At 56.4% G+C, this 21,085-nt stretch overlaps 1 protein-coding gene across 1 annotated transcript in view; it reads right to left on the bottom strand.

Moving 5' to 3' along the window:
- LOC117650303 (tRNA dimethylallyltransferase) overlaps window positions 1–21,085 on the bottom strand; it is a 146,950-nt gene that overhangs the window by 62,601 nt on the left and 63,264 nt on the right. The window contains exons 4-5 of the mRNA XM_034393620.1: window positions 18,047–18,161; window positions 17,384–17,561 (exon numbers count right to left, since the gene is read on the bottom strand). Coding sequence (XP_034249511.1) covers window positions 17,384–17,561; window positions 18,047–18,161 — 293 coding nt within the window. The remainder of the gene's footprint in view (window positions 1–17,383; window positions 17,562–18,046; window positions 18,162–21,085) is intronic.

Below are 21,085 nucleotides of genomic sequence, written 5' to 3'. Positions count from 1 at the left end.
GTTGTCAAACAGAGACCGCCGGCATACGTAACGCGTTTTCATTCACAGGGACTTGCATTCTCGGCCGCTTTGCTTTTGGAGACACCAACTGGCTTGGTTGGACTTTTACTGTCACGACGTGTCTGAGGGCAAAGCGAGCTTATCAGCTGGAGCATCACGAACCCCTTACCTGCCGGATGAGGCCTCGACCCTACTGGTGCCTTCGGAAGCTCCAATAATCCTCTCCAACTTCGTCAACAAATCGAAAAGCGCAAGCAAGGCGCAGGTCCCGCATTAGCACCGGGCAGGTGAAAATCCCATAATCTTTCAATTAAAAGTAGAAATTCAGGAAGACAATGCGTACCGCGCCGAGCCAAAACGAAAGCCAAACTTTTTACGAGGGCCTTACGGAGCAGGTGCAGGGCGGGGAACATCTGGCGGGCCGGCCCTGCAGGGCTCCCTCCAGCGCCCCTCCAGGGTCCCCTCCAGGTCCAGCGCCCAGCGCACCAGCGCGCCCAGCGGGCCCAGCGGGCACAACACGCAGCCCGTCAACAAGCCCGACTCCCGCCCAACAAAAGCTGGGCCGTGTAATCAGCGCGACAACGTTTTCAGAGCAGGCGAGAAACTTCACCACTAATTCGTAACATCGATCCAGGCAAAATTGCGACTCGCCGGTTGCAACCAGATTTAGTAAATGCACAAAATGGTCTCAAATCGGCGACATCAAAATAGTCGACGGACGCTATACACTGCGCTCATCCGAACTGAGAGACGTGAAGTGGAGACTCGGCAAGCTGTAGCGTGCCTTGCAGCGTGCTGGGGGCAGGGCCGCGCGGACCGTGACCTGACTGCATTTTTGCAAATGTGCCACCTAATGGTCGTGCACGGCGATTGCCGTCCGCCATTCATTCTCACGGCCAGCGCCGCCAGCGCGTTGCATCAATGAACGCCGCGCTCCGCCACGCCGCGTCGCTGCCGTGCCGCCGCCGTGCCGCCGCGTGGTAGTGGAGGTCTTGTCGGACGGAGATGCCATCGACACGAAGCATGCGCACTTCTAGCCCGTTCTCTCGATGCAGCCTGCACGGCGACCCTGAGACCGGCCCTTTCCTGCGATTCCCTCAAGAAGAGGGAAACTGAATGATTGAAAAGTTTAAATTTTCATCTTTGAAACTTTAGGACGAACTTAAGACACACCTTTGGGAGACAAGTGAAGACTTCCTGCTTTGCTGTTAGTTGTTGGGTGGCAACCGTACACAGCAGCCCGCGTAAAACCCGTGTACGGCACGGCGGCGGCGTGCGGTCGCGTGCGCCCACCGGCGATTCCAGGGTTGGGTTGCCACCCCGACCGATTGATTGCAGTGCGTGCCGTTACGTCACGCGGCCATTACGCGGCGGCCTTGCCGACCGTTAGGACGGTGCACGGCAAGCGGCGCCACGCCGCCGCGCCGCAGACAGCCCATCATGTGCCATCTGCATTGTGCGGACGGTGAGCGGCCTTCTTCCGCAACGCACCGAGGACGCCAAACGACAGTTTTTATTCCCCACTGCAATCCGTGCAGCGCCGCGCTTCCTCTGGAAGCAGTGTCCTTCCGCACGACGGGCGGACCGTCGGCCAGGGTCTGGAGTGGAACCCCTGGACTGGCCGAGCCATGTTCCGCGTACCCTTCCTGCAGGCCGACTGCAAACACGACTTTCGAACACTCTTCCCGCAGAGGTGCGAGAGAGACGGCCGCTGAGGCCCCCTGGAATGCGTGGCCCGGCGTGGCCACCTCCTCGCCGAGCGCGGCAGCGAGTGCAGCATGCAGCAGCATGCGAGTGCGGCGACGCGTGCTGGCGGCATTCCGCCGCTACTCGCGCCAAATCCGCGCGGCCAAGCCGCCGCCCGTATCCCGGCGGCACCCTGCGTGCGTATGCGTGCGTAGCGCTGCGATTGCAGTGCGTCCGTCAAACCGGCCGGGCCGCTTTCGCGGAATGCAACAAAAAAGAGGCACTAATGCGACAAGCGATTGATATGGCAAGGCTCCGCGAGTGGCTGTGCGCGTGGTGCAGGGTACGCCTGCCTCGTCCACCTTCACAGCTCGGCTCCCAGACAGCGCAGTCAGGTACTTCGCGAGGTGCTGCAAGAGCAACTTTTCCCTCAAGACCAGTCGAACAGTCAAAGTAATTCCGTTAGGTTGGAACATGGGCGTTGAGGATAGCGAAGGACAGCGACCTGAGCACAATGGATCTGAAAAAAAAAAACATGCGACGAATTTGTTATTTCTATGAATTTGCTAGGCGACAAGCGCAGCTGAACGAACAAACGGACGGCTAAAGCAGCGTTTGGGATTTTGGGTTTCCCAGGCCTGCCCCGGAAGGAGAGGTCATTTTCACAGGAGGCACCTTGGAATCTCAGGCCGTGCTTTCGCAGAGCGATGAATGAATGAACGGATGAATGGACACGATCGAACGCACGGCCGCACAAGCCTTGCTCACCTCACCGAGTCATGGTATGCAAGGCGAGCTGGCAGTGCGGCAGTCGGGCACACGAGCCTATAAACGGCACTGCGCGGCCCGACGGCTTTGGCCACTATCGGCCGGTAAATAAAAGACGCGCGACACAACTGGCCGCGAAGCGGGCGAGAAAGCCTAGCAGGTTGATGAAAGTTCCCACACCACCGGACCTGCAGCAGCGCAGGAACGCCCGGAATGTATCCCAATGAGCTCACTGCATGGAGCATCTCCCATAAAGCTGGCGAACATGTCATAAAGAGACTTCCCGCGTCGCAAAAAGTAAAATAGGCAAAAAGCAACAAAACAGAAACGCCATGGAATGCCGCTATTAACACGGATGAAAAATGTACGCGCTTGACAGTTACACAGGCAAAGAGCGCTAAGGTCCGCACAACCGTGTCACAGCCGTGCCGAAAGGGTCAAAGGTCACAATCGGCAGCGTGCCGGGAAAAGTTCACACAAAATAAGGGGATGTGTCGCACCTGATAACCAAATTAAATTTACTATTTTCCCCTAAACAAAACAGAAATGTATTCGCGGCGATGGTCTACACAGACGTTTACAATGTCATCTCAAAAGAAAGATGGATCACTCCCACTGACAAGCCTCGGAGTGGCGTTCTTGTGACAGCATATACGACAAATAAGACACTTAAATAATGATCCCGAGTATCGTCGGGTGGCTGCCCCATTCACGCTGAGTGCAGAGTTCAGTGTTCAGTATCAGTTCAGTTACATAAAAGATCCCGCGCCTCCCTTAACCCGCCTCAACACTGAAATTCGAAGGGTGAGACATCTCACCAATTTTCGGCGATACAAAATGTATTACCGAAAAAATGGTCGTACACGCATGTATCACCGAAAAAATGGTCGTACACGCATGTATCACCGAAAAAAGGGTCGTACACAAATGTATCACCGAAAAAACGGTGAGACATCAGCGAGATTGGCCCTTGTTTTCCTGGGGAAGTATCACCCTTTTTTCGGTGATACATTTGTGTACGACCTTTTTTTCGGTGATACATGCGTGTACGACCAATTTTTCGGTGATACATGCGTGTACGACTATTTTTTCGGTGATACATTTTAGTATCACCATTTTTTCGGTGAGACAGTTATGTCTCATCCCTCAGAGAGTGAGATGTATCACTATTTGATTTTCAGTGAAAGGGGATATGATGCAGTTTTACTATCAGTGCCAAAACTACAGTTCCTAAAATTTAAGAGACTGTGTTAAATCAGTCGGTAAAATGTATAATCAAAGGCACCTTTTAAACGGATTCAAATTGAGGCTTCTTAAATTTAGCAAGATGAAAAAACAGTTAGTTTGCAAATAAAAACGGTAGGAATTTTAGATACATCCTTTTGCCGCAAGAATTTGATAATGTTGACAGGCAGTACGAGTGCCCTGCCGTTCAAGCAAACAGTACGATCTACCTGGGAAGCAGCGAGCGTAGGTACACACTGTGAGCCACGAGCGATGAGCCCTTGTGTACACAAGCCCTTGCTCCAACTGGTTCGAGAGCCCCGTGTGTTTCGGTACAGTAAGCGCATCTCCCGTTGCATGAATTTTGCGAAGGCCACGCCAAAGGTACAGTCTATCTCGCAGTACGCCTGGACTACACTATCTTCCTACGGTTTGCCTCTCCAGGCGCAGTCCTGCGAAAAAGACACAGTGAGTGAGCGGCGATATGCAGCAGCCAAGTAATTCTGCGATGCACCCGATAAGCCCTGCACATCGCGCGGCGCTGCCAAGTCCACGGAGTCCACGGCAGGCACGCAAGATCATTTCGGTACATGCAATATCTTCATCTCGCCGAGGCGCAGGTCGTGTCGCGATAATGAGTGTCTTGCGTCAATGCAAGATTCCGGCGAGAAACACAATATACGGCGGGCTGGCCTCGGTCTAACAATCTCCAGAAACCTCCAGGAACCTCTGCAACCTCCAGGAACGGGCACCTATGGGCAAGTCCGCGGAAAAAATCACTGCTTTCTTTGAATGGAGAGGATTTTAATATCTATGAATATTACGAGTTATGAGAACACTACTGATTACGAAACAATGATGAATTTCAAAGAATACTTGTGAATTTGAGTGTACATTGGAATATCAGGTGTAGAGCAAAAGTTGCCATTGATTTTTTTCCAAATTGTGACAAATGTGAAGAACTCGTGGTTAAAGATGCTGGCGGACACTGCACCGAATCCAGGGCGTCCTTTGTACTCCCTCCACATCTTTGATGCTTTTACCGGAATGAGCCGTTTCTACGGAGTAAGATTTCTTGCCTTGGTTTTGGATCAGTCTTGCCACATGGCTGGTCAACACGGTGAAAAATGTGTGGAAATCGAGGTTAGGGCTTGCTTGTGGCGGCCATGGCGTGCTATTTAGACCAAGTTCGGCCTCTCTACATGGGGCAGGTTTTTATGCTTTTTATACTTTTATGCCAGAATTCTTTCTGAATGCCACTGAATACCTAAGAATACTAGTAAATATTCTAAGTTATTCCAAATAGGAGAATTGATTTCTCTGATTACAATAATGTATTAGAATGTTGCTGAATACTTAAGAATACGAAAATGAATATCCCGGCGTGGCCCTATAAAGCTTGGAGTGACGGCAAAGCCCCATAAACTGCTGCCTTCGTGCATCCCGTCGACTGGACCTTCATGTGGAAGTAAGATCGCTAGTTCTGCAGTGCTCGGTTAATACCGTCGGCACAGTCCCCATACACACGGTGAGCAGAAAGTCTCAATTTGGTTGACATTCCAGTGACGAGGAAACATGGCTAGTGTCACCCTACGCAGCGCAATCTCCCGGGCTGGACATCGAATGGATGTGTATTGCGGGCGCATTTAATCCCAACACAGCCGGAGGTGTCACGCATAAAAGGTGACATATGTGGGGCGGGTAGCATGATCACTAAGTGCAAACACACACCACGTGCGCGTCGAGTCCATCACAGTGCACCAGAGCGACGCCCCGAGTGTCAGTTACCGGTAAAACGGCACGTCGTGTTCGAAGGCTCGCTTCCTTTACCCAGAAACCTGAAATATGTAGAACAGCCACTGATGAGGGGATCTCGGAAACTGGATCCGTTGCGAAAATCACGCTCGCCCGAGCACAATAACAAATTGGGTGGTGAGCGTGCAGGCTTTCAGCGATGTCCTCCTGAAAAGCACCGCAAGGAACCAAGACCGCCCTTGTTCATCGGTGAGCTGCCTGCTAAAATCCTTCCGCATCTCAGGTTGCTGTCCGCGATGTCGGAGTGTCTTGCTGACTCAAACCGCTAAAGTCTAGCAGCGGTGATGATGTAGCTGGATGAGAGGCTGTACGAAGCAGAGCTATGCTAGACGGGCCCGACGTCAAGACTCATTCCTGATCGCCTTGTGACAGTGTTGTGACTCTGGGACGGACATCGGCGCCACATGGGCCACGCGCGCGTCGCAGGAAATGGCGCCGATTACTTTTACGACTCCAGGACGACAATCTTGGCATCGTCGTGCGTCGCCGTGCGTCGCCAGGCAACAAGATTGGACAAATAGTTCAGCCGCGACTAATCTGGGACTTGGGTATGGCGCTCACGCGCTCACGCCCCGCCAGGCCACGCCAGGCTACGACGGCCGTGATTGGCCGAGAGTGCGTTCCTCGAGTTCCTCGTCCGATGACTTGTTACTTTTTGCCTTTTGTGCACTTCCAGTGTTTTAGTGCCGAGACCTCTCTCTCTGCGGGGGGTCAGACCGCCTGCCAGCTCAACGTGCGTGGCTGCTGCCGGCAGCCCGGGCCCGGTTACCCTGGTCACAACACATTGGTCATAGAGTTTCGGGAGCGACAGTAGGCAATTAAGCAGCGTCCAATATCCAGGTTACGTCATTTGACTTCGGTCACCGAGGTCAGTTCAACCATCCATTGGCTGCGCACTTCGACTCCAGCGTTCCCACTGTCAATATCGACCAATCAAAATCCCCGGCTGGCAGGTTTATGAATACGCAGCCAGTACTTCATTGGATTCTGTTCCTGGAAGCGAAGCGGGGTCCGGCGGGGCCGGAGCGCAATGCACTAACCCCGACTTGGAAGGCACCGCACGTATGTGCCGGGGAGAGAGTCACTGACCCGAGCGATTAGAGAGAAATAAAAGTATCGGTGTTACCGCGCAGCGCTACCATCTTTTGAACCTCCACAGTGAGAGTAGCGATTGAGGCGCTGTCGGGCGCAGCGCAGGAAAGACGTCAACTAATTTTCTAATTATGTTTTCCTCAAAGTATAGGTCTGAATGAACTGCGTGGACAGCCGAGATGCAGTCTGGAAACTAAATTCACTTGTGAGCTACAGGTTATGAACAAGCGCAAGAAATCAGACGTGGATGCAGGAGACGGTCGCCACTTCGTTCAAAGTACAGAACAATTAGTGTCCTCAGGCAAAGGGTCCAACGGTAAATTCAGCTGCACGAAAAATGAATGAAATACAGCTGGTAAAAAAGACCACAACAAGCACATTTCTTCTCACGGCAGTGAACACTACTGCGGCCATAGGTGCGGACATGCAAGCGCGGCAGGTCACCCTTCTAAATCACGCCAAAGGTCAGGCTGTGAAACGCGGGGCGTGGCTGCTGATTGGTCGGCAGTTACACTGCAGGCAGACTCTCAGATTGCTCATTTCAAAATGGCGCCAAACAAATGACGCTGGATTTGAGAACCACAAAGCGTACAGAGGGCTACTTTACCCGCCACTTAGGTTCACAATGAGTTTTTGTCCGTCGTGCTAAAAGCACGCTGGTCTAGCTTGTCTCTGATTACTAACGAAGAAATCCGGCATGAAGTCCAGCCGCAGCCGTGCCAACCAAGTTTCTCCAAAACTGCCTGGTGTTACAGGCGACATTCCCGACATTTGCTTCCCGCTTTGGGCACCTCTAGGTGCCCTCACCGGCAAATGTCCAAGGACGCCCATTAATTGGAACGTGCTCCAGCGTTCCTGCCATCCCACGAGAGAATGGGGGTGAAACCCTGGCGCCTCTCGCGGCCCTCGCAAGACGTTGGGTCGAGGGCTGGCCCTGGCCCTTTCGAGGGGCACTGATGCCAAGGCAGAGGGCTTCTAAATAGGGCCCTACTCCGTTTCGATGATTTCTCCGTCAAGCGAAGAGGCCTTGGAGAGCCGCAATAGTCTAAGGCCCACGTGGCCAGGACAGAGAGATCCTCCAGAGCCAGGCGCGGATACAGGGGGGGGGAGGGGTTTCCCCCCCCCCCCCCCGCCCCTAGATAGCCGCCTGAAAGGTAGGCAAAAGGTGCTACTTTGCCAATGTAAGTAGGCAAAAAGTGCGACTTTGCCCCCCCCCAATAGGCCGCCATTGGTTCCGCCACTGTCCAGAGCTAGAGCCACCATGTGACTCAGGCGGCACCACTGTACAACCGCTGTGAATCACGGGGCGCGGGTTGAACCGGGTTGCACCGGGTTGCACCACGTTGTGGTGGTGGTGGGCCGCTGCGGGGCGCCATCGGGGTGCGCCCCATGCACCCAGCGCCCTGGTCGCGTGGGAGTTTGTTTGCCCGCGAGCAGCGCTGCGGAACCACGCCGCCCAGGGGAGGCTGATTCAGCACTCACAGAGGAACACATTGTGTACCACGAGCACTGCACCATTACTTACAAGACATGCCAAAATCACGCGTTTGAGGAACGTCACGTAGAACCAGTCACAGCGATTAAGTACCCGGTTCGCAAAAGAAAAACCTATGCCGCCATGCGGACTATGGCACCGTACCTGTGTTCTACAAGCCAACATGAACAGGACGCTCGACCCCGACACCCGGCGCGCCGCCCTCGTTGTGTCTGGTCCATTCCCCGCACTGCCCCGCACTGCGACAGGCAAGGGGGAGGGGTGGGGGCGGACTGCGCCATCGGTGATCAATGAAGCAGGGCGCATGGGCCGTGCAGCCGCCACGCCACAAACTCTTCCAATCTATTCGGCTCACCGCGAAAAACACGTTTTCCCAGAAACCCTGCGACCGAGCGAGTACACCCCGCACAGGCGCCCAATTTCGGGAGCAGGGCGCAGGCTAGTAAATCCATCTCCTGGGATCTCCAGTATAATACAGGTTCGGTTTATTTCCAGATGGTATCATCGCCGGTACCGTAGCAGCACTCTGGAAAATAAAATTTAAAAATTCTCAAAGGGATAAAAACAAGACCGCTTAAAAAGCATCATCCGCCAGAAGTGCCTACTATCTACAGGAAAAAAAAACGAAGTTTCCATTTTTTATGGGTTTCCGGCAGGTTGCAAGTCTTTTGGAAAACTTAGCCCCTGATTTCTTTTAATTTCCCTACAGCAGAGGGGAGGCAGTGCGAGGCACCCGACAAGGTAGAGCTAAGGGAACGCTTGTTTAGCCAGAACCCTTAGACAATGGCCTGGGCGAGCGTCTGAACCCAACACGCACATTGTTCGGTTCGGGCAACAGGGTTGCCGCAAATATGAAATTTTCATTTTCCCTGACTTTTCCCTGACTTCCAGACCAATATTTTATGTATTTTCCTGACTTTTTCGGATACTTTTTCCAGAAGTTGGGGCTATTAAGTGATGAGTTTATCGAACGAAATTGGTGTCTAGGGTCGTTTGTGCCACTTACTTCCGTTTTTCCCTGACTTCATTTCATTTTCCCTGACTTTTCCATGACTTCCCTGACCATTTTCAAATTAACTGACTTTTCCAGGTTTTCAAGGTTTTCCAGACTTGTGGCAACCCTGGGCAACTGGACCAGGAAAACGCGCATCTTCCGACCACACAATGGCGCTGCAAACACTACTCGCGTTTGGCGACGTCTACAAGGAAAACGCGAAAAGGAAATGAGACCGCCCTTACACAAAGGAGCGCCACGTGACGGCCGGGGGCTCGCGGACAACGAAACAACGAAATTCCCGCGACATACGGCCAACACGCGTGCGTGGATTAGCGGTCCGTGCACGTGACCTCCCCCGAAAGCCAGCCCTGCGACACTTGCGCGGAAACACAGACTTTGTTGTGGTCATCCATAGTCTCAGTTTGATGGCTGCAGTCGGAAATCCGGCACCCGCGACCAAAAGCTGGTATCCACGAAAGAATTTCAGAATCTGGAATTGGCGGTCGTCATACAATGGCCGACCTTTTGGCTGCGTCGGGTCTTCGACTGCAGCTGTCGCATTCAGACATCCACAAAGTCATTTTATTTTCGTGAGCCAGTCGAACGATTCGGAAGAGCGAACTGTCGCTGTCTCCCCCGCACCCTTGCAGTGAGCCCCACCTTTACCGCGGTCCACGGGGCGCACTGCAGCGAGGGAAGTCCCAGCGCAGGGGAGGGCGACCGAGGCCGGGCCGCGCGAACCAACGCCTCAAAGTGGCGCCGCCACGTCACAGTCCTTGGTCGCAGCGAGTCTCGCTGCGTCACAGTGCAGGCGCCTCGTCACAGTCCTTGGTCGCAGCGAGTCACAATGCGTCACAGTGCAGGCGCCTCCTCACAGCCGTGACGCGTCCAGCGAAGGGCGCGGCTCCGCGGCCCTGCGTCCTAGGCCGGCCTAGGCCTACCCCCACCACGATCAATGCGGCCGAGATGACTCCCGGGGCAGGGGGCGGCGAGGGCCATTCAAGCGGGGGGCTAGGGGTGCGTAGGGAAGCGGCGGCGTAGGGAAGACCTTGAACGGGGAGGGGGAGGGGGTGCACGCGTAGTGATATTACTGTACGCACCGCCCGCCCCACCCACGCCCCCACCACCACGCCGTCAAGGGCAAACACGACCAAGGGCGAAGTTTTAACGCCGCCACTTACTGCGCTGACTCGTGCAGCCCAGGCCTGCGGGACTCAGACTCATTGTTCTCACGAAAACATTTTCCTCCATGAAATGATGAAATTTCGCATTCGATCGGAAGCAGGAAACGAGATTCTGATGAACTCGCGGATAAACTCCCGTTCTGCTTCAGGGGACATTGCAGCAGAGCTGATCATGCTGAAACGCTCCACCCCTGCGGCGGCACGACTGGACCGGAGCGCTCATTCACCTCGTGCAGCACACCGTGCGCCTCTACACCATGCGCCACCATACTAGCCGCACCACACTGTGCGCCACCACACCGTGCGCAACCCTCGCTCCGGTGCTCGCCGAGTCCAATTTGCAGAGGCGCCGGGGAAGGGGAGCACGGCGCGAGAATTTGAACCAAATCCGGCGCCGCCCCACGGGGGTGGACCAGGCCGACGGGGCACGCGCCGAGCTGATCCTGGGCGACCTTGGTTCTCCCCGCCCCGCCCCGCCCCCACGGGCCGCCCCCGCACGCAGCCGCCCTCTCAAGGCCGCGGGCTGGGGGGCGGGGCGGGGCGGGGCAGGTACCCCTTCCACCGCTGCGTAGAGCGAGCCGACCTTGGGAGGCATTTGGCATTCTCCAGCGGCACCGTCGCCTCCCAGCCGCCGACTTCCAGCCCTTGGCTTCTGGAAAAGGCGGCGCACCACTCCGTCACCCTTCCGGCCGCGCCAGGCCGCGCCAGGCAGGCACCGCGGGGCAGGGCTGCAGCGCGGGGCCGCACGTGGCAGCAAAGGCCGCGGAAGGGTTGCGCGTTGGGCGTGGATGGGCCGGCCGGGGCCACGAAGGGCGCCTGGAACGCGGCGAGGGATCTCCGGAGGCTCGGCAGCGCGGCCTCATCCCGAGGCCTCATCCCTTCCTCCATCCCTGCCGGCCCCATTTTCCGCCGCGTCTTATTCCTCCTCGCCCTCTCTTTCTTTTTTACCATGGCAAGGACTCTCCTCCCTCCCGCAGGGGGCCTGACGAATCACACTGACAACAGATTTGAATCGGCCAGACCGAAACTTTTGGGCGGGGGAGGGAACCGGCCCGGCGCTAACGTGCATAGAAAATGTTGATTGTTGTTTAGATGCGGCGACAGTCGTCTGTTCCCTCCCTTTCCGGTCGGCGCTACCGAATGGATGTTGATTTGACGTTGCACGACAAGGGAGGCTTTAGGGCTCTCCCTCCGTTACTCGGAAACAAGGACTGCCGCCGTGGAGGCAAGGGGGTAATACGGGCCGCGCGCGAAGAACATGACGCGCGCTGCAAAGCACCTCAAGCTCGACGAATTTCAGCAGATTTTACTCTCAGATAGACTTTTACTATTTGTTCTACATTTCAGTCTCACCCACTGAAGAAAATACTCACTAACATTTGACCACGGCAGAGCTAACAATTTCTGCATCTGCATGCTCACTTCAGGACGAGCGTGTCCCGGCAGGCCGACAGAAACAACAGCCTTCGGGCAGCCTTCGGACGGCTGCTTACAGTGCATCTGCATCGTCCGACCACGGCGCGCCACGGCAACGAGACAGGCAACGGACAGAACCCCAATCAAGCGTGCATTAATAAAGCCCGGCGTAGCTCGGCCTTTCCGACACGCCACAACCCCATGCCGGCCGTGCCATTCAACCCTCCGCGACGCGTCCGCCGCGGCCCCGGCGACAAAAAAAAAAGCAATATCGAGACCAGCGGTGACCTCTGCAGACAAGCAGCCCCTCTCCGCACCGCAAAAGAAACCGTGTGCTTTTCAATCCCCGAAAAACTTTGCCGACCAAACTTTGGAGAGCGATCTTGCGGGGCCGAGTGGGACCGCGCTGGCACATCTGGAGCCGCGCCACACAGCCCCGTATCAGAATTCGGTAGAGGAGACCAACAACAAAAACACCAACAACAATCGCTAACGAGCTGCTAAGACGCGGTGCGGACTCTTTTCGGCGGCCCTTCCAGGCGAACCAGTTGGTTGACATTCTTCACTCCACGCTCGCGCCAAACCCCCACGGCTTGGCTCCGCGGACGAGGAATGGGCTGCGCGGCACCCGGCGGCACCGCAGTGTGGGTACAGTGGGAGGTACAGTGTAAGGTACAGTGTAGCCACCCCCTGGCTGGGCCGGCCCGCCTTGGGCCGTGGGCTCTTCGGCCTGGAGCCTCCAGCCTGGAGGGAGGCAGGGGAGGCCGCAGCACCACGACGCCAAGCACACCTCGGGGCGAGCATAATTTGACGCCGTAACGCCGAATTGGCCGTTTTGCCAGCCCATTTGAGCACGGTCGGACGGGCCGCGGCGAGGGCCGCCGCGATGAGGGCCACGTGGCGCGCCACGCTCTTGCGCGCCCACGTTCTTGTGCATGTCCACTGTAACACACTCCACGGTTCGCCGACAAGTCGTGAAGAATTCACACGAGAACACGATAAAACCATTATTCTGACGACCCTCTCTATGCATTTCGGTGCCGCTCGGCCTGCTTTCGATCGGCGACCCTCAGTCTGTTTCGCGCCCGCCTTCCCCATCCGCAAAGACCTGACGGGCAAAGCGCTCACTTTTTCACCTCTGTTGGTGCAAAGTGCCCCCACGCCCTTTCTTCCCCTGGCCTGGCTACGAGCATTAAAGCATCTTTTCTTTCCCTCCTCCCACTCCAGGGACGCGGGGAAACTTTCAGGGAGATTTCAAACCGCGGCCTTTAAACGGCTCGGGTGCCCTTTGGAGCACTTATCGGTGCCGCCACGGCGAGCCAAGGCCCGGGGGGTCGATAAGGGAAATCAGACCGATTGATATCCGACGCTGTGTGGACACAGGAAGGGTGGCCGCGCCGACGACGCCTTTGAGAGCTGTGAGAAGGTCTCCGTTTCCACCCACACGAACACCCACACCCACACTGCAAAACCAAACGTGGCCCAGACCGCACCACTGGTGTGGTCAGATGGATGCCATTTTGACCGCATCAGTTGGTGTGGTCTAGACCACGTTTGGCCACGTTTGGTGCGGTCTAGACCACGTTTGGCCACGTTTGGTGTGGTCTAGACCGCACCAAACGCCCCAAACGTGGTCTAGACCACACCAACTGATGCGGTCAAAATGGCATCCATTTGACCACACCAGTTGATGCGGTCTGGACCACGTTTGGTTTTTCAGTGCACCCACCTCCAAACACGGACTCTGTTCACTGGCCGTGGGGGTGCGTCTAGCGGCCACAGCGGACCCAGTGACCCGCTGATTTGCCAGCGCGACTGCCGGAAAAGATAAGGCCGTGTTGCAAAAGGCGAGCGGCGCGGCACCTTCCACCCCGACGTCGCCGCGTTTTTGTCACAAGCCACAAAAAGGCATATAAAAACGGGTGGCGCTCGATAGTCGAAGGGCCGGCAGCTGCGCGGTGGACGTTGGCAACAACCACTTGTGCAGTAAATCTTGCGATATCAGTGCCCAGCGATGGCCCTCGAGGTTATCGGGTCGTCCGCCACAGCCAGCCCGCAGCTCCAGGCCGCCCCTGGGCCGCCCTTCTCGCCACACGCGCCGCATCGCTGCCTTAGATGCTGCTGCGAGTAAAAAAAAAAAAAGAAAAAGAAAAAGCAAGTTGCTAGGAGCCAAATTTCCGCTACAGCAGTTCATATGCCGCACAAAGCACCGACATCCCCCCGAAAAAAATGAACATTAAAAGAAAACCAAACTTTTAATTTAAACTTTGCACGTGGCCGCTGACGCGCCAACGATCATTGAAAAAAGGCAGCGTGAAAAAGGCTGAGGTTTTCGGGGAAATGCGCGCGCGTCAGTTTCAGGACAGGCGAAAACGAAATAGAAAAGCCGAGCGCGGTTTTCCACTTTTCAACCCGCCACGCCACGCGGCGGTGCGCACAGGTGCGCTAATGCCCGATGCGAGTGCAGCTTCACTCCGCCCGACCTCATTCCGTCCAAATAATGAAAATAGGAAAATCCCCGAAGCCCTGACGGCCGGCGAACCGTTGGAGACAAACTGGGTAGAGGAGCGTGACGCGGCAAACCCGCCTCGCCTCGCCCCGCGCCACCCCACCCCGCCTCGCCATGCTATTCTCAGCTGGAAATTTCCGACTGAAACTTAAGCCAGTGTCATCCACCAAGGCGTTAGGCGGGCTTAGACAGCAGCGCGGGGGAGGGCTGCGCCACGCCGCGCCTGCTGCCACTGCGGGGGCGTCGCTCCCTCTCTCCCTCCATCGGCGTGAAAAGCACAGGGCGGCATTGATGGAGATAGAGAACCAGTCGGTGCAAATTACACACAGCCATATTGGAAAAGGCAAAATTCAGGACGCGCGGAGAAGGAGGTGGGGGCGTGCAGTGCAGCAGTTGCTGTGTTGGTACTGCACACAGGCCGCAGCGCCGCAGCGCGCGGCTTCGAAATGAGCTGCCAGCGCCACCAATATTTCGTCGCACTGCCGACGGGGCGGCAATTACGAAGCACAAACAGTTCCCGAGTTGGTCGCATCGCGTCGCAGCGGCACGCCCAGCGAACGGACGAGATTCTCGGCTTGCTTGAGACGGCTGGGCGAGCACTTTGAGTGCGCATGGTGCCTCTGACGTCCAGGCCGTCCAGACGGGCAGGCTTCGCCCTTGGCTTCGCAAGCCGGCAAGTCGGACGCCTGAGTCCGGCCGGCGGACCAACCCCGTTGCCTGAATTCAGAGATGAGCCCATTAAGATTTAAAGGCCGGCCGGCCGGACCGCCCGCCCCACTGCGAGACTTCACGTGAACACGTCGCCCGCGGCCCTACACCGCAAGAACATTTCGCTTTTCGCCACGCACCGCGAGACGCGGACGTGGAAAGGCCCGGGAAAGCGGCGGGGCAGGGTGCCTGTCTCGTCCGAGAACATCCTCACCGACAGGCAGCGCAGAACAAGGGAGGCGTTTGGCGGGCAGCGTCAGTGGGCGGGCAGGGCAGGGCGGCACGCTACCGGGGAACAAAACAAAAGTACCCCGCGCACGAATCAAAAATTTGGATCAGGCGGCCGACCGGCAGGCAGCATGCGCGCGCACACACACAAACACACACACACACAAACACAAACACACACACACACACACACACACACACGCACGCACGCGCGCGCGCGCACATACAAAGGCCCGCGCGGGAGAGTTGGGCCCCTTTGGGTCGTTCAACCAGACAAGCGCTCCGGCTGCCCCGCCCGTTCGCTCGACAAGACACCGATAAAAATTGTCGATTAAAAATTTCGATCCCAGACGGACAGCGGCGGTGGCCGGGCGGGGCCAGGCGGGGTCCAGCAGCCTGCCTCCAGCGACGGCGCGCAGGCTGACGCAGGCACCCAGTCCCAAAAAACCATGGGTCGCATGGGATCCAATGAGTCATATTCCATGGGACCTAACTGAAATCCCATGGGAACGCGGGTCAGCACCATGGGTAAGTGGCCTCCCATGGAAAATAGAGGTTATTTCCCATGGCGCGGGATGAACACCATGGGAGGGCCTCTCCATGGTGTGAACTATCTCATGGCGTCGCCATTCCCATGGGATGGAATTCCTGCCCGTGCGTTGAAGTCTCCGTCTAATTTTTACGTTTAGGTAATATCATGTCAACGGTGACTTGTAGACAAAATCTAGTTTCAAAATCGGTTGTATCGTGAAAAGTTCACCTTAGGCGGACATTAAAGTGGTTGATGACCCTCTCAGACGGAGGCACTTCATACAATGATCTTTCTAGACACTCTGTCATGGCAAGGAAGTGCTCCCATGGGACACACACCATGGGGCATCTCCCCATGGGTTGCTCAACACCATGGGAAATGGTGCAAAAAATCAATGGGATATCTTCCCCATGGGAAAAATCGGCCCGTGGTGTCCCATGGCGTCCCATGACTCATGGGATGCTCCATGGTTTTTTGGGACTGGGCAGCGAACCGCCCCGGCGTCCGAAAAGTCGTCCACTCTGCAGACCAGGCGGGGACGCCACGGCCGGCCACGGCCCGATAGCCGTCAGTGCGCGCTGACCCCGCCTACACCCCCAGCGCCGACTTGTTAGCAAGGCTGAGCTTGATTGCACTTCATTGGTTCGTTCGTCCGTGCATGCCCAGGGAGGGGGCGGCATCAGCGCTAGACCCCGAGGGAACGAACCAAGCGCAGCGTAGACGCAAGAGAGAACCAAAACGCAAAAAGTAGAGGGAACAAAAAGTGCTGTGGCGGTTTAGCAGTTGAACAACGGAAATGCTACAAAACGTTCCCCTTGGAAATGACTCGTCAGTATGTCTGTGGCGGGCGACATCTGGGACGTCATGCCGACGGCTTCGTTAAACACGCCTTATCAAGGCAAGGGTAAGCCAGCTTATCGCGAGCCGGGCCCTGCAGGGGGCATGCCAGGGGCCCTAGACGACGCCGAGGAAAAGGGCCGGTCTTTCGCTACCGCCGCGTTAAAAAGACCAGATAACAGATTCCCCCGCACTTTCCCTCTCGCAGAAAGAGACAGATAACGTAGCGACACCGCGGTGCCCGTCAAACTATGTGTGGCCGTCGGCGGCCGCCGGGACCAGACTTTCACTTGGGGCAATTTGGTGGATGGAGCCGACCTGGCCGATCCGGCAGCGACTTCCCAACTTATTCCCAGAGGATAATTCCCTCCTGCCTTTACACTCCTCTATCGACACTCGGTAAACGGAACAACCCAAACAGGTCCAATATCACGTACCGACCGACCAAAATGAAGCCCGGGTGGTGGACAAGATTCATTAAACGCTTGTCGTAAATAACATTGGAAACGCTTCCACGCCGCGTCCTAGTCGCCCTTACGTCACGCGGCCCTTCGGTCCCGAGGCAAGGCGTCCCACTTCTCGCCCGTCGACCTGGTCGCAAAAGCATTCAATATCCAGATCGCACGATAGCGGGGGTGATGTTTAAATCGCGTGCGGGATGGAGATTTTTATCGGATTTGGCGTCGTGAGCGGTCCTGGTAGGTGCGCTTTCCGCTCAGTCCGCACAGATGAAGCACGACAGTGGGGCGCATAATCAACATACCAATAATTGTGTTTATGTTTCATAAAACGCCCCCTGATTGCGGGGCCCGTGCCGGCCATACGAATATCCTGGCGCCTTATCTAAACGCCCATTTCATTCATTCGTTTCATTGACAAGGGTCGGCCTTACCTCCTGATTTTGCGCCGGTCCTGAAGCAGCTCCCACGACGCCGGGTCGATCTCCTTCAGGATCTCCCGCAGCTCCTCGGTGCCCAGTTTCTCCAGGTCGTCCAGGTTGGCGAAGGTGCGGCCGGCGATCACATACTGGTCCCGGTGCGGCCTCTTCCTGGGGGCCTGTCCGTCCGCGGCTGCGGCAAGGGCAACACATTCAGTCGCGTGGAAGTACAGTTGCGGTAACTGATTTTCATTCCGATGTGTGCTCGGTGTTTACAATTCACCGGTATCCCAGTGATGTAACGTAAATAAAAGCTGGAACGCGATTTCTGTCACGTTTGTCAAAATATTTGTTATGTCTCGTGTCGATCCCAGTGTCGATCAGGCCACAGCCTGGCCGAAAACGTATTGAAACAGCAGGGGTAATAACCCCGCACTTTGTAAGGAGGAAACTTTTGAGTCACCCCGTTCCGTTTCCAGGGATCTATGCCCTGGAGCCGCGCGTTCACACTTCAATTGATGTCCTGGAATACCCGTAAAAATAAAAACGCGATGTGTTACTTTCTATCTCATGTTTCAAACGTTTCGGGGAGTGTGATGCAGCCGATCTGGAAGTGTCGCCACGAAATACTCTCGTCCATCATCACTTGATTGATCCCATTTAATGACAATCACTCACTCGAGTCGCTGGCGTCGCTGTTGCCGACTAGGTTCTTCCACAGAATGGACTCGACGTAGTAGTGGGTGCCGCCGACGACGACGGGGACCTTGTTCCGGGCGTGCAGGCTCTCAATCTGTCTGGCGTTAAGGACAAAGTAACAAGGACGGGGCCTGATCGAGGACGGACACTAACAACTTTCGTACAGTGGCCGACGCAAAACACGGGGGGGCGACCCGACCGAGCCTGAAAAGGGGATGGGGGAGCATTGTCCGTTTCATTTTAAGTTGATCTGGTTAGGCGGCCGTGCGGCCGGCGACGGCAGGGGACGCTCTAATCCAATTGCCGCGTCTGGCCGGAGAGGGCGTTCCATTACGCTTTGCCATTCTATTCAATTACTAGAAGACCGGCAGGCTGGCGGGCTCAACCCCAATCAAGGTGTCGCCGAACGCCACCACGGCGATCATGAGCCGATGCCACCGCGGGGCAGAGCCCCCAACGCAAAGGTTAAGCCAAGAATCAGAAAAAAATATTCCCACCTTTGCACTCTAAATGTTGTACAGTGAAAATTCTCCATATTATGGTGAAAATGTTCCATATTATGATGGTGCAGCTGACTTCGTAACATACCATTGAGAATTCAATGTACCTTACAGAGATTTGGACGAATTTCGTTGGTATTATGGGGAAAATCTCCACCATATTATGTTGGTGCAGCCTTTAACCGTAAGACATTAACTGCGTGTGTGGTAACAGTCAAAATTCTCCCCGCCTGTAGCGGTGAGCATTGTTTCCTTCGTCAGGATAGTGTGACAATAAACGCAAGAATTGGCTGAAAATTTTTGATTTTTACCAAAAGACGGTAAGAAATATTTCATGCCAAAATTTGGACACAATTCTCACCCGTTGATTTTCAACATCGAAAGCAGAATGGTCGTGCCAGTCAAAACTGAGGCGGCCGAGACGCAGACGCCGTGTCGGACACACAACACCGGCCGACGCGTCACATACGAAGCCCGCGCGGCATACAGTGTATGCCATACACTCTGGAGTCGGATGACCGGAGCGTCCTGATTGGCTGCTGTCGTCCGAGGGCGGCGCGGCAGCGCAGCGCACCGAGACCATCTTCGCCATAAACATTGCAAAATATGACACGCGCGTCGTAATTTCATTACAACCTTAATGATGGCATGTGCGCCGCTGGAGCGAGTAGGCACGCACACACACGCACTAACACGCACACTCACACACACACACACACAGGGCCCGAGGGAGGGGGGCAAAGAGGGCAAAACGCTTCTGGGCTACCGCCGCTACCGCGCACCGCACAGGAAGGGTATGGTATCGCCTCGTCCGGAAACCACAACTTCCGGCCGGCGGGCCGCGGATGGGCCGCCATCGGGGCAGCGCTTGTAAATCGGAGGGTCAAGTGCGCCCTCATTAGCAAGGGGTTCTGCGCCAAGCAGCAGCAACAACCATTTGAAGGGAACGACCATTCGCCTGGCTGTCGGCAGCATACGCGTTGCAAAGTTGCACTACAGCACGCAAACGCGACGCATCATTATTGGGCTGAGGACCCTCGACAACGTCTGTCAACTTTCGTCAACTTTCGTCAACAGGCGCCCAGCCCGATTCCCAATCGCACGGCCAACTAGCCCCAACAAGCCCACTCGAACCGTCGCGGGGGGAGTTGGGACTTCTCATCAGGCTGAACGGAAGTTGATATTGATGCGGCTGTGTCCGTGTGGACGGCTATGCGGTAGAAAAAGAGCGTAAAGGTGCATGTATGTGTGTTGACAGAGAGAGTAAGAGGGGGTGTGCACACGCAAAAGCAGCGGTTTCTTGATTCGAGATAATTTACTTAGAAGAAGTGTAATCACATGAATGGTCCAGTCCAATGAACCCCTTTTCATTTTCGGCGTGGGTGAGAGCAAGCGAGGGGGTTTGTGGAGTGAGTGAGTGAGTGAGTGAGTGAGTGAGTGAGTGAGTGAGTGAGTGAGTGAGTGAGTGAGTGAGTGAATGAGTGAGTGAATGAGTGAGTGAGTGAGTGAGTGAGTGAGTGAGTGAGTGAGAGAGTGAGAGACAACGCGAATGCCGCCCTCGCGCGAGGCGCCTGCGCGGCCCCTCCGGGCCTCTCCCCCGTACTTCACTGACCCACCCCTACAGTGGACGCCCACGCGAGGCTTGGCCGTTGGACGCGCGGCCGGCATGTGAAGGAGGAGCGGGAATCAGCCGCGGGAATGCCAACGAGAAGGCCCGCAAAAAAATAAAAAAATTGAGCCTTCCCGCCGCGAAACGAAGGGCTGACTGTGTTTCCACAGCAAGCACGGCAAGCAGGCAGTCTTGCCCGGCCTCCGTTTTGCGGCGCTGCGGCGCTGCGCCTCGCACCGCCGACACTAAAGCCATGAATTTAAAGCGATCCTGGCGGCGCTGGCGCTTCGGCGGGGAAGTCCCAAGTCCCCATTCCCCGGCGAACGCGCGGCGAGCGCGGCGAACGCGTGGCGGTTCGGTCCGGGACGCGTCGCCGTGCCGCGTCGCCGTGCCGCGTCGCCGTGCCGCTCCCTGCGCGCCAAGGGAGAGGGAGAGAGGGCGCTTGGCCGCGATGAGAGGCGGCCCGGGCGGCCCAGGCTGCGCGCTGAGAGGGATGAAGACCGCGGGGCCCTCGGAGCTAATCCACCAGACGGACGGCGGCCGTTTTTCAGAGCTCGCGACGGCAGTGGAGGTCCGTCCCCTCGACGGCATCAGACTAGACTATGATTCCGAGAGTCGCTTTCGTCGCTCTGTCTCGCTCTCACACCCACGTGAGATGCCCCGTGAGAGCAGGAGGGCGACGAAAACGACTCTCGGAATCAGTCTGCGGGCGGCGGGCACACCGGGGGTCGTCGCCGTCGAGGCCGCCGGGACCGAAAGCCCGTGTCTCAAGCCCGGCCCGCACCGGCCGGATCGCCAGGGCCACCGCGCACGGCAGGTTTCATCGCGAACCGCGAAGTGGAGAGTGTCTCTCGGGGGGCACTTCGCGAAAGCCTCGTCTCCAATCTCCAAAAAGGAACCGCGGGGAGC

This window comes from Thrips palmi, unplaced genomic scaffold, assembly GCF_012932325.1.
Source record: "Thrips palmi isolate BJ-2018 unplaced genomic scaffold, TpBJ-2018v1 HiC_scaffold_5, whole genome shotgun sequence".
NCBI lineage: Eukaryota > Metazoa > Arthropoda > Insecta > Thysanoptera > Thripidae > Thrips > Thrips palmi.
The sequence above is the reverse complement of the archived record's forward strand: the minus strand, read 5'-3'. Positions and strand labels throughout refer to the sequence as shown.